Source organism: Oreochromis aureus, linkage group 23 (genome assembly GCF_013358895.1).
Source record: "Oreochromis aureus strain Israel breed Guangdong linkage group 23, ZZ_aureus, whole genome shotgun sequence".
Classification (NCBI taxonomy): Eukaryota; Metazoa; Chordata; class Actinopteri; order Cichliformes; family Cichlidae; genus Oreochromis; species Oreochromis aureus.
Genome location: NC_052963.1, coordinates 44,250,037 through 44,263,408, shown reverse-complemented (window position 1 = coordinate 44,263,408; position 13,372 = coordinate 44,250,037). Strand labels below are relative to the sequence as shown.

Below are 13,372 nucleotides of genomic sequence, written 5' to 3'. Positions count from 1 at the left end.
CACGTTTTGATCTGCGCTCCTTGCAGTGGAAAAGCAGATGACACATATCCTCTGGTTTCAGTGTGAACTTGATCACACCCAAGTGCAGCTGACCAATAACTGTGGTTATAAATGTGCCATCGTAACTCATTCATCTTCCGTTTTCCACCAACACTAGTCTGGTTTGGAACCATAGTTCATATTTCCTGATTCAACACTGGCAGCAGCTCCAGTGCCATGAAAAAGTATTTGCCGCCTCCTTGGTCACAGTTTTTTTTTTTGCACGTGTCACACGTAAATTCTTCAGATTACAGATTACAAAATGCATTTATTAGGGCAAAAAAGCTATCCAACCCTCCTGAGCCTTATCCAAAAAAGTAGTTGCACCCTTTTGTTTAATGATGTATTAACTGTAATTAACTGCATTTGTTTTTGGAAGTTGAGTTCAATTTCACTAGCCGCACGCAGGTCATTATCCACAAATGGGTAAAACCTGGAATGGTAACAAAAATGAGCCAAGAATGCAATGACAGACCACAAAACACCCCAGAACAACATAGAACTGTGGGTCTCACTGCCTTCAGTTAAGGGTTATGATTCAACAATAGGAAAAAGACTCGACAAAAATGGCATCCATGGCCGAACTTGAAGGAAAAACAGAACACAAAGGCTCGGCTAACATTTGCCACAGCCGCCATGATGATCCCTGAGACCTTCGGGAAAATGTTCTATGGACTAAGGAGATAAAAGTTGAACTTTTTGGATGTTTTTGTCCCATTACACCTGGTGTAAAACTAACAGCCTTTCATGAAAAGAACATCACGCTACCACTCAGTGTGGTAGCGTGATGGTCTGGCGCTGCTTTACTGCCTGAACCTGGACAACTCACTGTAATTGATGTAACCATGAATTCTGCTCTCTACCAGAAAATCCTGAAGGAGACTCTACAGTTATCAGTTTCTGACCTCAAGCTCAAACGAATGTCTCAAAAATAAAAAGCTTAAATCGATTCAGTTGCTTTGGCGTGACCTTAAACAGGTCGTTCGTGCTAAAAAGCGATTCTGCAAAAAAATAGAGAACCGAAATTCCTCCACAGTGATGTGAAAGTTGTTGGTGGGGGGGAAGTACTTTTTAAACAGGGCCATGTAGTTTTGGATAGCCTTTTTTCCCTAATAAAGCCAATAAAAGGACTAGCTGTTACAATCCCTGATAATGCGTTGCTTCCAATGGAAAGTCTTGAGGGATGACTACTATGAGGAAAAGCAGCCTGGAAGCTTTACACCGGGACACATCATCAGTCGTGTGGCCCAACGTCAAAGGGTGTTTCGGCCTTTTATCACAAAATTTTCTACTAATTTTTATTTCATTTTCCAGTTTCTTTTTATTTCCTTGGTTAGGTTTAGGGATTAGAAATCAGACCTAGAGTATAATATTTAAAGTATTAAATCTTTTTTTTTTTTAAGACGCATCATCAGTTGTGGACCTTGGATTCATTGGGTGTTCTAACATTAAAAGGTTTTTTATCTGAAACTTTGTAACTGTAGACAAAGATATATACATGAAAACTTGATGATTTTTAAGTTTTGTTTTTTTTCTGTTGTTATTTCAATTATATTTGCATGTTCGAAATAAAATTCTATCTATCTATCTATCTATCTATCTATCTATCTATGACAAATATGCAAAAAATGACAAATATGCAAAAAATGACAAATATGCAAAAAATGACAAATGTATCACGTGTACAACTGTGAGTGTGATACTATGTAGCGTTGCTTCAGCGTTTCAGTTATAAAGGGATGTGTTGAAATCCCCGAACACACCCAGCGCTGGAAAGTGAATCATGTCTGCTCAGCACGGCTGCACAAAGTTTTGCTTAGTCACAAACCCGGACTGAGGGCTTCTAATTAAAATAACCAAACTCACAGGAATTTTAGGTGAGTTCTTTGGATTTTTTTAAAACCTACTAAAGATTTAAAGAGTAAGGTTTTCTTATATAATAGGTTATGTGTGTTAATGGTTACTTGCAAAACCTTTTCTCGTTGGTAAGCATAAATATGACTATGTGATGTGCTAAAGGAAAATAACAAAACAGACAATACAGAAGAAGAAAATTGTACGTCTGATTTATTTGCAGTGTGCACAAAAAACGGAAGAACCACTCTTAGGTTACAGTTAGATGCCACACTTTGATGCTTGCTGTTTGATACAACATAACTTTGTACTAACTTTGAAGCATTAGATAAATGTTAGCCCAGACACAAAGGTGCCAGGCTTTTTCTGAGAGCTTTCATAGATGACTGGAACATAACACCACCAAACAAAATGCAGCATCAAAAAGAAGTTAATGTTTATGTGATTGTGTTGGAGGTGTGTAGGTGCACCTAATGGTGAATGTGAAAGTGATCTTTCACAGTATGTAAGGTATTAGTTAGTTAGTTAGTTAGTAAATGCATAAAAATAACAATAGAAAAAACACTTTTATGCACTCAGTTTCACAGTTTTTCAATAACCATATGAAAGAGTCACATTCTTTGATTTAGTAAGCAAGTGTTGCTAAGTATTCTTTACACTAGACTGTGAATATAATAACCAGATTTTTGTAGCGCTAATTACTTATTGTACTTATCGATGTGTTCAATGTCCCGGGAAAAAAGTCCATGAAACAAAAGATCAGAAGAAGTTTCCAAACGGATTCCAGGTTCTCTTCATCCTATCCTTCCTCTTACCTGTGGGAGAAAAAAGTTCATGTCACATATTTAACCTCTGTAATCAGGCATACTAACTAAAATTAGACCTGACAAAATCATAAAATAAGTGGAACTACAATTAGTTTTACAGTCTATAAAAGCTAAACATTTTCACTGTGTCGTCAGCTCCACGAGGCATGATGGCAAATTTGATTTTAACCCTGGGATTATTTTCCAACCGACATTAAAATCTGTTTTTGTTCCAAAGCAAAAGAAAAAACTTCTTTGTCACCTTTAAACTGTTCTTTGCGCTGTAGCTCAGCCCGCTTACATCCACAATGGTGTCCTTTGCCTCGGAATGCTTAATTCTTGCCCAGGCTTGTCTAACACATCTCTTAATTATTGCTTTTGCTCCATAAATGAAAGCTTTGTTACCAGCATTGGCGGAGCGGGGCGGGGGGGGGGGCTACTGGGCATGGGAAAATAAACAGATGTCAACCAAAACACCAGGAAAGAATTGTGGACCTCCATGAGTCTGGCTCAATTTTGAATACAATCTGGGTGCCATTTGCAATTAAGAAATACAGACAATTTCTCTCTTTACTCTTAAATTTAACAAACGTGTTTTTTATATTTATCATTCTAAAAAAAATTAACATTTAGTGTGATTTGATGTTTTACAATTAAAAAAGTTTTTATGTTTTTATCTGAAGAGTATGTAAATATCTGGTTTCGACTGTATATTTGATGATGTTGGTGTTTGGCTTGATTGTCAGCACAAAGAGGAACAGAGAGGGAAGAAGAGCCAGGTGAGACACACATGTTAGTCAAATGGTTGTTTGCCAAAACTCATCAGAACATGTGTCTCGTACTTAGTGTATCTTTTTAGGTTTGTTATTTTTCAAATTCTATATTTATTAAGTTATGCAGGCTTGTTTGCACAACAAGGCTAAATAGTTAGATAAACTTTTCTGAATCTAAATAATGTACTTTGGTAGAATTAAAAAATAATATGGTACAAACTAGTAACTCATCATATTGTCTGTTGAAAAGGAATACTTGAATAATATTGATCCTGAAAATGTCATTGACAGGTTTGCAAAATTCAAGCTTTGAAGATAGTCTCATGTTACCACAATAAAGAGGTGTTGTCAGTGTAGTGCAGGTCTATGATGATTTTTAGTGCTACTATCATCTAGTTTTGATTCTGGTTCTGTCTTGGTTAAGTCCTAAGTAGTCCTGATTTTGAACTGTTGTACTCCTGTTTTAATTGAATTGGGGTTTAGTCCTCGTGTCTTGATACAGCCCTGATTTTGTTCTGCCTGGCTGCTTAATTAAAAAACTAGTTTACAGTGTCCTGCATATATGATATATATTTTTTTTCTTATATGAAGTTATTCTTTTTCGAACAAAACTCAAAACACAGCAACACAGCCTAATAAATCTTCTACTTCACAGCATGTTTATCAGTCATTTCTAACCCCCCCCCCCCCCAATCAGACATGCATGCTACTCTTTAGGGCACATGTGTCAAACTCAAGGCCTGTGGGCCACATCCGGCCCGGCGTAGATTTATATCCGGCCCGCGAGATCATTTTATATAGATTTATTATTATTGTTATGCATGGCTCGGCGATATGAGGTGCTAATAACACACAAACAACAGATCCCATAATGCAGCGCTGCAACCTCCTTTTCAAATGCTAGGCTACCTGGGAACGTTCCCCCGTCAATCAAGTCAAACTTCTGTTATTGCAAAGCTAGCCGCTCACAATGGCGAAGAGAAAAGTTGATTCTGAAAGCAGAGCCTTTCAGAACCGGTGGGAGACTGAATATGTTTACAGACATTACTGATAAACCCGTGTGTCTTATTTGTGGGGCTAGTGTGGCTGTGATTAAGGAATTTTATTTAAGATGGCACTACGAGACAAAACAGGATACGCTGAAAAACCTAAATGCAGAGCAGAAACTACAGAAGGTAGAAGAACTAAAGAAGAATCTAACATTTCAGCAGATGTTTGTCACCAGAGCAAAATCACAAAGTGAAGCTGTTGTGAAAGCAAGTTTTATTGTAGCAAATCAGGGGTTAAATCAGGGGTTAGGAGCATGTCATGATCACCGTAACGCAAACCGTAAATTTTATCTGAGCTAAAGGTTTAAATCACCGTCAGTTTCAGTCTTTTATGCGGGAAATAGATTCAGAGTTTGCCGACAGTCCTTATCATACAGAGGTCCGTTGGCTGAGTTGAGATAAAAATTCTCAATAGAGTTTTTGAGCTCAGCAAGGAAACCTGTCAGTTCATGGACATGGCATGTATGATGCGGTGAAGGCATTTCAAGTGAAGCTGTCACAAATGCACCAGTGCAACTTGCCTCACTTTCCCTGTTGCCAAGTAATGTTGAACCAAGTCGGCGCACTTTGCTGATAAACTGAGCGCACTGAGTTCGCGGCGCTTTGGTGACTTTGAGCACAAAAAGAGAATTTCGAGCTGCTTCGCAACCCATTTACGTGGAAACTGCACCTGTGCAAATTCAGATGGAGCTGCAGTGTAATGGTACACTCGAGGCAAAGTACGGCACTGAATGGCCCGCACAGTTTATTAGTTCCATTCCTGAAGCAATGCCCCAGCTCTGTCTACATGCGGCTCGAACCTTGTATATGCTTTCATTTATTTTTTCTGGGGTTTTTGGCAGCATGTTCATATTTCTAACTTGCATAATTTTGACAGGATATATTTTTATGAAGAGCAAAATATTAAAAGTTAAAGTTTATTTTTTTTTAAGTTTATTTATTCTGGAATAATATTCCTGTCTGTTTTTATTCATATTTATGTTTAAAAAACATTGTTTTAGTGTGTTCAATAAATGTTTATCTTGTTTGGCCCGTGACCTAAAGTGTGTCTGGAGTTTTGGCCCCCTGTGCAATTGAGTTTGACACCCCTGCTTTAGGGCTAAGCCCCGGGTGTATAAATGAGGCTCCGCCTCTGGTCTCCAGTGTGTGTTTTATTTTCCATGTGCACTCAGACACAATCTAAAGTTACTTAGATCCCCCCCCCCCTCAAAAAAAACAACACACAAAAAACCCATGTATATCGGGGACTTTGTGGTTGCAGACACCTGAGGTGAAGTTAAAATAAATCGCCTCGCACTGCTGCAGGTTCAGCTGCCCGGTCCTGTTTGGGGGGAACTAACGAAGATGCGGCGAATGCGCATGCTCATTAACGATGAACTGCTGATTTGAGCTGATTTCAGGAAGAACAGCCTTACCACAGCGACCTCCGGTTTGAATTGTTGAATTGACATAAAAAGCTCGTAAGCTCAGGCCGCGCCCCCTCAGCTGATACACTTCAAATATAAGTTACATTAATTCAAATTCTGGTAATGAAGAACCTAAACAACCGTATCACCGGTAGGTGATTCCAAGCTCGGTGTAATTATTTGCTTCACAGCAGTTGTGCAGCTCAGACTTTGGGAAGCACCCCTCACGTCTCTCTGAAACCTAAAACCAGTCATTCATCGTCGTTCATGTGCGGCTAGGTTTTAGTTTTTGTGATCATATCTGCGCCTAAATAAAATGATCCCTCCTGTTAGTCTCATCTGCGATCTAACAGATATGTTTGCACTTTCATAACTGTGGCTACATGAGTCTGTGGTGTGTTGTTGTTGTTGTAATTACGCGCATTTCTGGAATAGCAAAATGAGACGAGCCAATGCACCCGTCTGTCGGCCTTACAGTCTGCTGCCGACCATGACTGTGGTGCTATTGATAAGAAACTGGCCTGAAAAATCAACCGGTTCTAAGCTCTCTGTTTATGCCTCAGAAACCGGAAAAGAGAAAAAAAAAGTGCGTTAAGAAATAAGAAGAACACGGTATTAAAAATGGAACAACAAGACGGTCGGTTAATTTCAAACTAAATGAAAACAGGAGCACGCGCCTTTATTATGTTAATGCGCACGAAAGATTTTAAGTTTCATTTTCGGGTTAGTTTTTCGAGCTGAGTATCAAAAAGAGGCACTTTATTAGAGTTCAAAGCCTCGCTGAGGAAACACAAGAAAAAAACCAAACAAACCAGTTCAATCTGAGAACTGGAAAATAATATTTTAATTATATAGAAAAGGTGACAGCAGCATTATGTTTCCTTTACATTCAGAAACGCTGTTTTCTGGCACACAATGGACGGGCCTCAGAAAGCTCAGTGTGTGTCCTCAGAGTGTATTGACAGATTTGAACTATTTGACTATTAACATGTAAAATCAGGCCAAGCTCAAGCTCACGTTGATTGTTTGGTTAACAGTAACTCGGTGCTTTTTGTAGCTATTGTGGTAAGTTGTGTGACTTTGGAAAGTACCCCATATACCTGTTTGTATCAGCTCCTGAGGCTGGTCAGAAAGCTTTTACATCTGTGCCTGTATTAATCTATGAGCATAGCAGTTTATGATTTAAAGCAGCTTGTTCATCCTTAGATTCATTGAGTAGCCTGTAAAGGTGCACACTGGTTTAATAAGTATAAAATAAGTATAAAATTGCTCCTTGCACTACTCTTTGTATCTTATGGCTCTTACTTCCTAACCTCTGCTTAGTAAGCATGTGAGAGCACAACTGTACTTAGGTGACTATAAATGTGTCATATAGAGAAAAAAAAAAGAATACAAATTTGACTTCATATGTTAATGAAATAGTAAAGTGAGATGAGGCAAATGCAACAGATTTAAACACACAGCACATGTTGTGGCCACAGACAGCCTGTAATCTGTTGGTGTAGTTTCACACAGGTTCTAGAAACAAATGAAAGATTATAGTGCTTCAGTATAAACTTATATGTAAGCTAGAAACAGTAGCTCACTCTATCCACGACCACTTATCCCTGTTATTTATTATTAAATTTAACTGAATTTTATTTTAATTTTATCTTTATTTCATTTTATTTTTCAGAGAGACCAAATGTATCTTTTAGTGTTGAAAAGATGTAAAAAAAAAAATTAAGGCCATTATGTGTGTTATTGACATGACATAATTTTTACATCTCACTGTTATGCTCCACAGCCTACCTAGCGATTCTCTTCAGGCTGGAATTTGTCCACTAATTTTAGGTAATTCATAATTAAACAAATAAGTTCCGGATTACAAAAACTAACAAAACAAGAAAAAACAAACTGTCACGCCTGAAGCCTTAAAACTCACAAAGCCATAAAATATTCAGAGCACAAAGCACTGTACTGACATATAAAATAATTATCCTACATCTTTTACATGGCTCTTTATTTCTAAACATCACACACACACACACACACACACACACACACACACACTAGAGTGTACTAAAACTTTTGTTTTGTTCCTTTACTTTGTGTTTTTGACTTAACTGGGCTCAGGAAAAATCCCTCCTAGAGACCTAAATTATTTTGGGACCAGAAACTCTGTAACTTATCGTGTAAGGTGCAGTCTGGTCCACTCACTGATGGTTTTGGATGAACGTGGCTGTGTCCGTGTGGCTATTGCCGCGCGCGAGCTGCTCGGCGGTGAGTCCGTCATTGTTGCGTACGTCGCGATTCCCGGTGCATCCAATGAGCAGCTTGACAACCTCCACGTGACCCTTACTGGCGGCCAGGTGCAGCGGAAGGTTACCTTCATATGGAATTATAGGTCAAGAAAAAACCAGGTGCGAGAAGAAAACAAAACATAAGTAAATGAAATCATTTAATTCCGTACCTTTTTCATCTGCGATGTTAACATCGGCCCCATATGTTAGCAGCGCGCGCACAGAATCCACGAATCCTTCACGAGCGGCATCGTGGGTCACGGTGAGACCGCAGGAGGGATCTGGCACATTTGGATTTGCCCCCGCTTGCAGCAGGGTCTCAATGACCCGGGAGTCCCCCAACTTCACTACCTGCACACACACACAGCATTTAGGAGAAGAAGAAGCTTTAAGGAGCTGCCCAGGGTGTGCCTGGCGATTATCATTTTATATTTTAAATATTAAATTCATCCCATGACACCAAATCCCAATTGAAAGCATTTAGTGCCCAATAAGTGTATTGTTATTAATTCTGCCGGGCCGCGTTCGCCCCGCCTCTCCTTCTGACGTTTCTTGTCGTCACAGGAAAATTTGCGCCTTCCATTGGAGCAGCATCAGCGGACCTGTTTCTATTGGTGGCAGACAGGTAAGGACTGAGTTATACTGCCAGAGTGAAAGTAATGGGACAGATGGGTGAGAAACATGTCAGCATGTATGAATTTCCAAAAATATTTTGCATAATTATGAACTCGCGAGCACACGATATGTTGGATGAGCGGCCAACGAGGAGGAGCTTTCTCTCTGAGTGGACCGTTCTACTGCAGGCCTGCACGCAATATGATCGTTCATATTAAACCTCGTGTGTCACTCAGACAGTGCATGAGCAAAAAAATAAATAAAAACAAGCACGCTTAAAATCAGATCCAAGCAGGACACGGGCTGATAATCTGGCAAACCGGGCATTTTTCACGCTGGGCCCACGCATTTTGGGGCCGATGTGCCGGCCTGAAGGGCCGATGCGCACAGGCCTTACAAGCACTGAAAGCAGCCCATTGGCTCATTTTCATTACTGACACTGGATTGCCCAATCAAATCTGTTATTACGACCGGCCTCTCCGCTACCTTTGCTGTGACTCCAGTCTGGGAGAATGAATCTTAATCAATCAATCAATCAATCAATCAATTAAAACAGACATTTATGGATTTCAAAATCTTATTTGGCTTTAATAGCAGGTAATTAACCCTTTTTTCTTCTTTTTTCCTGACCTTTTTCAAGTAACCCATATTTAACAACAGCACAAAAAATGGAAATTCTGTTCTTGGTGCAATACCCAATATTTTAAAAAAAAATTTTATAAATTGTATAATATGAAAAAAATATGGAGGCGTCCCTACTGAAGTGAGAACGAGACGAAGGAGGTAGATGGATAGATGGAGGATTATTAAAACCTGTTTCAATCAATTTAAAAAAAAGGAAGAAATATATACATGTGAATACAATATGGATTATTGTAATACTGATACTTAATTGTCACATGTGATATTGATTTTGCATTTGATAACTAAAGCACAAAACCAAGAGAAAGGAAAGTTTATCTACAGAGAAATAAAGAGGACTACAGCAGGCAGCTCAGGATATAGCAGCCCTCCTTTGTCTAGATTGAGCAGTAAGGAAGGTGAAAGTGTAACATGACATGCAGAGTGACACTGTTTTCTTTTTCTTTTTTGCCTTTTCTTGAGATAAATGTAGAAGCAGCAAATGCAAAGTACCAACCTCTCTGTGTAAATGGATGCGTTTGTAGAATTCTGTTGATTTTTGATCTGACAGACATCTGCATTAGCGTGTTGGTGTTTAAATAAATAAATAAATAGCATATAAGAACAGAACAGAACAGAATAGGCTTTTATTCTCATTGTACATGGAATAAAAATAGAAATAGTAGGACACCAAGAATAAATGACAGACAAGAGGAGGACGGCACGCAATAGAGGACAAGATAAGCAAGTAAAAGCTTTTCTACTGTGGGCAACTTATTTATTAATTATAAGCACTTATGCCCCCCAATGACTGTGCATAGTTATCTATGGTTTAATATTCAACTGAGTATAAAATAAAAGTGAGAGTTCATACATGAAACTTGGATGGAAGCTGACCACATAATGTGCAGAACTTCTGGTTGTTTTCTGTACAAATGGGCGCGCCCTTTGTCTGTCTGCCTCATGCTTCATCAGTGTGCTTTCTTTTCTGTGCCCTACTTTATGATGAAATGTAGCTGCTACTTAAAGAGTTTTCACTAAAACAAACAAAAACAAAAATCAGACTAAGACTTTTTCTCCCAAACATGGTGTTGGATAGACACAAAGGATCTGTTCAGACTTCTGCCCACAGCCATAAACCACTAATTACTTATTCTTATTTTCCGCTTCTTGTAAAATTAAGAGACTTGAACAATTTATATATTTTGTCCTAAAGCAAAAAACGTACATCTGAATAAATCCAGGTTATTTTTAACAGCTAATACCCTCACCCACCATTTCCTTAACACCACCATTTTGTTGCTCCTTAACTCCACTGACAATTTCAGACTTTAATCTTGCTTCATATTTGCTGATTTCTCTTAATTACAATAATATGAACACGAGTTTATTCTTTACTTCATGTGATACAAAAAAAACCTACAACTCTCTCTGAGTCAAGTACAAAATCTGCATTTGAAAAATAAATTGTGAAACTAAGGAAGTGATAAAAGAACATCTTATTACTCCATAAAACACACTCATACACACATATGTATTTATATTAACATATACATTTATTCAAATCTGATAGTAAATCATGAATTTCAGCACAGCTTTTTAGACTTTTGGTAAACTGTTTATCTTTTTCACTACACTTAAATCTATTTTGGAGAGTCCAAACTTATAACTGCCACACGCAGATTTCTGCACTTCAAAAAATATTTACATCGATCTGAGACGATTGTATTTAGTATAATGATGACATTATCGAAGCTGGTGGATATTTGAAGAGTACATGTGAGGAGGCCTCGGCCTCTAACACAAAGCACTAAAACAAGGAAGTAAATCAAGCTGCTAGCAAGCAAAACAGACTGAAATCATCCAAATATGTTTAAAATCACTTCGGAAAAAAAGCCAGTTCAAAAGGTTTTTATTACTTACCTGTATTGCAGTCCTATTAAACACATTTTTTCCATTTACATCAGCTCCGTTTTGCAGTAGAGTTATGATTTCTAATAGATTTCCAGCTGCACAGGCATTGCAGAGCTGGTCAGAGAGACTCATATTAGGTGTCCCTTTAAAACGCAATACAAAGCAAGCAAACTTATCACCTAAATACTTCAGCAGGCTGTGTTTAAGACTGAAATAATCCAGGATGGTGGACTGGCCAAATACAGAGAAATCTGAAACATGTCCCTCCCACCCTTGCATCATCCTTGGCTTAACCTGTGCAGCTCTTGAGCTGTTACTGAAAAATCATTGTTAATGCAGTAAGCTAGCCTATTGATAATTAGTTAGATGGTAATATATATGCTTTGTTTTGGTTTTTACTGCAAATATTTTAGTGAGCAATCAGTAATTTCTCAAATCTCTTTCTTCAGTCATGTCTTTTCTTAGTTTTGTGTTTCCAATTCTAAAAAAAAAAAAAAGCCAACAAACAAACAGACAAAAGCAAAGCAAATAAAACAATGTAGGGGGTATAAGACAGGTTTAGATTATATGCATCATGTATTTTACATAAGGACTGGGCACCTAATGATATATTTGTAAAATTCAATAGAATCAGTTTAGGGGTCACTCATCAAAAACAAGATGTGCAATAAATCTCCAGCTCTACTGTGTGTCAGAATCAACACTGATTACATGTTTAAAGCTTCTATTTGAGCATGTTATGCTTGTCCAGCAGCAAAATATATGCTGCCTCTCCCACCCTTCCCGAGATACTGATATACTCCATGTAGGTCATAATTAGAATATTCAAAGAAAATAATTTTGCCTATTTTTTCCTGCTCCCCTGCTGATTTTCCTGTGTGCAGATATTTTGTTGATGTCATGTTTGGGCCTGTTTATGGGAAAAGCTCCATGGAGCCTTTTCACAATATCTATATGTCAGGTATACAGTAACCCACCTGCAGCCTGAAAAAACGCAATCAAAGCCAGAATTGTGACAATGATGTCTGAATGACAAAAAGTAAGCACAAAACACAACATAATTAAATAGATAAATATAAAAACTTACGTTAAATGAAATAAAAACCATAGCACGCCTTCCTCCTGCTGTTCAGTGCGTGGCATCGCATTTTCCAAACGACTCGAGCTGAAAATCCCCCCGAAAAACAGCCAAAAAAAGAAAAGAAAAGAAAGAAAAAAATAAAATGTCGCCTCCACGCATGATTTCAAGCATGTGATGCATTTACTGGCAGTTCCCGCTCGTTTTCAAAAGTAATTCGAGTTTGTATTTCCGTTTTTTTAACGGGTTACAGGATGAAAGAGGGAAGGAGACACGGAGATGACTTTCGTTAGAAATATCGCGCAGTCACCGTCAGGCGAGCCTCCTCTCCGTTTAAAAAAAAACCTCTCGGATGAATCCAGAGATCGAGATCGCCTACGCAGACGTAGCCAAGAGGCTGGTCAAATGAGCTCCTCCGTCGCAACCGCCTCCTTCCATCCCCCACCACCTCTCTACACTCCCCTGCACCTCCCCATCCTCGGCACCGGGACTGATGTGCTCATTCACGATAAAGGAAAAAAAAAACTTTGGAAAGTTTTTTAGAAAGACAGAGGTTCTTTCCAAAGAGACGGCCTGATTGGACGGTTCCTCATTGGCTCATAGGCGGGACGGTTAACGGAACTTCATAAGACGGTAATAATGGTGGTGCCTTCATTCATTGTCCATGTTAATGTTTTGGAACGTCAACGCGCTGGCGCAGACGATGCGCGCCTTTTATTATTACATTACAGATACGGAGCAAGAAGTCTTTTTTTGTAACGTCACGGCCGGTGTGCTTTTAGTTTCTTTTTCTTTGCCGCCCTCTCGTGTAACAATCTGTGCATCTCCGGTCACCTCATTTGGTGGGACAGTTATTGCGGACTTTTCACGCAGAGAATTCACGCGCAGTGGATATTTTCTTTTTTTCGGACTAGTCTCTGTAAATCCCAGAGATG

The 13,372-nt window shown here is 38.7% G+C and overlaps 1 protein-coding gene across 2 annotated transcripts; it reads right to left on the bottom strand.

Moving 5' to 3' along the window:
• Positions 1-2,087: 2,087 nt before the first annotated feature.
• Positions 2,088-12,973, bottom strand: LOC116323168 (cyclin-dependent kinase 4 inhibitor C-like). Of its 2 annotated transcripts, none has more exons than XM_039606343.1 (4): positions 11,369-11,506; positions 8,380-8,560; positions 8,127-8,295; positions 2,088-2,708 (listed from the first exon to the last, which is right to left on the bottom strand). In XM_039606343.1, the coding sequence occupies exons 1-4, from the start codon at positions 11,489-11,491 to the stop codon at positions 2,705-2,707; spliced, it is 477 nt and encodes a 158-aa protein (XP_039462277.1). In that variant the 5' UTR covers positions 11,492-11,506; the 3' UTR covers positions 2,088-2,704. The 2 variants fall into 2 exon arrangements, with proteins under 2 accessions (XP_039462277.1, XP_039462278.1); XM_039606344.1 differs by lacking the exon at positions 11,369-11,506 and adding an exon at positions 12,447-12,973 and having other exon boundaries at positions 2,091-2,708.
• Positions 12,974-13,372: the final 399 nt, after the last annotated feature.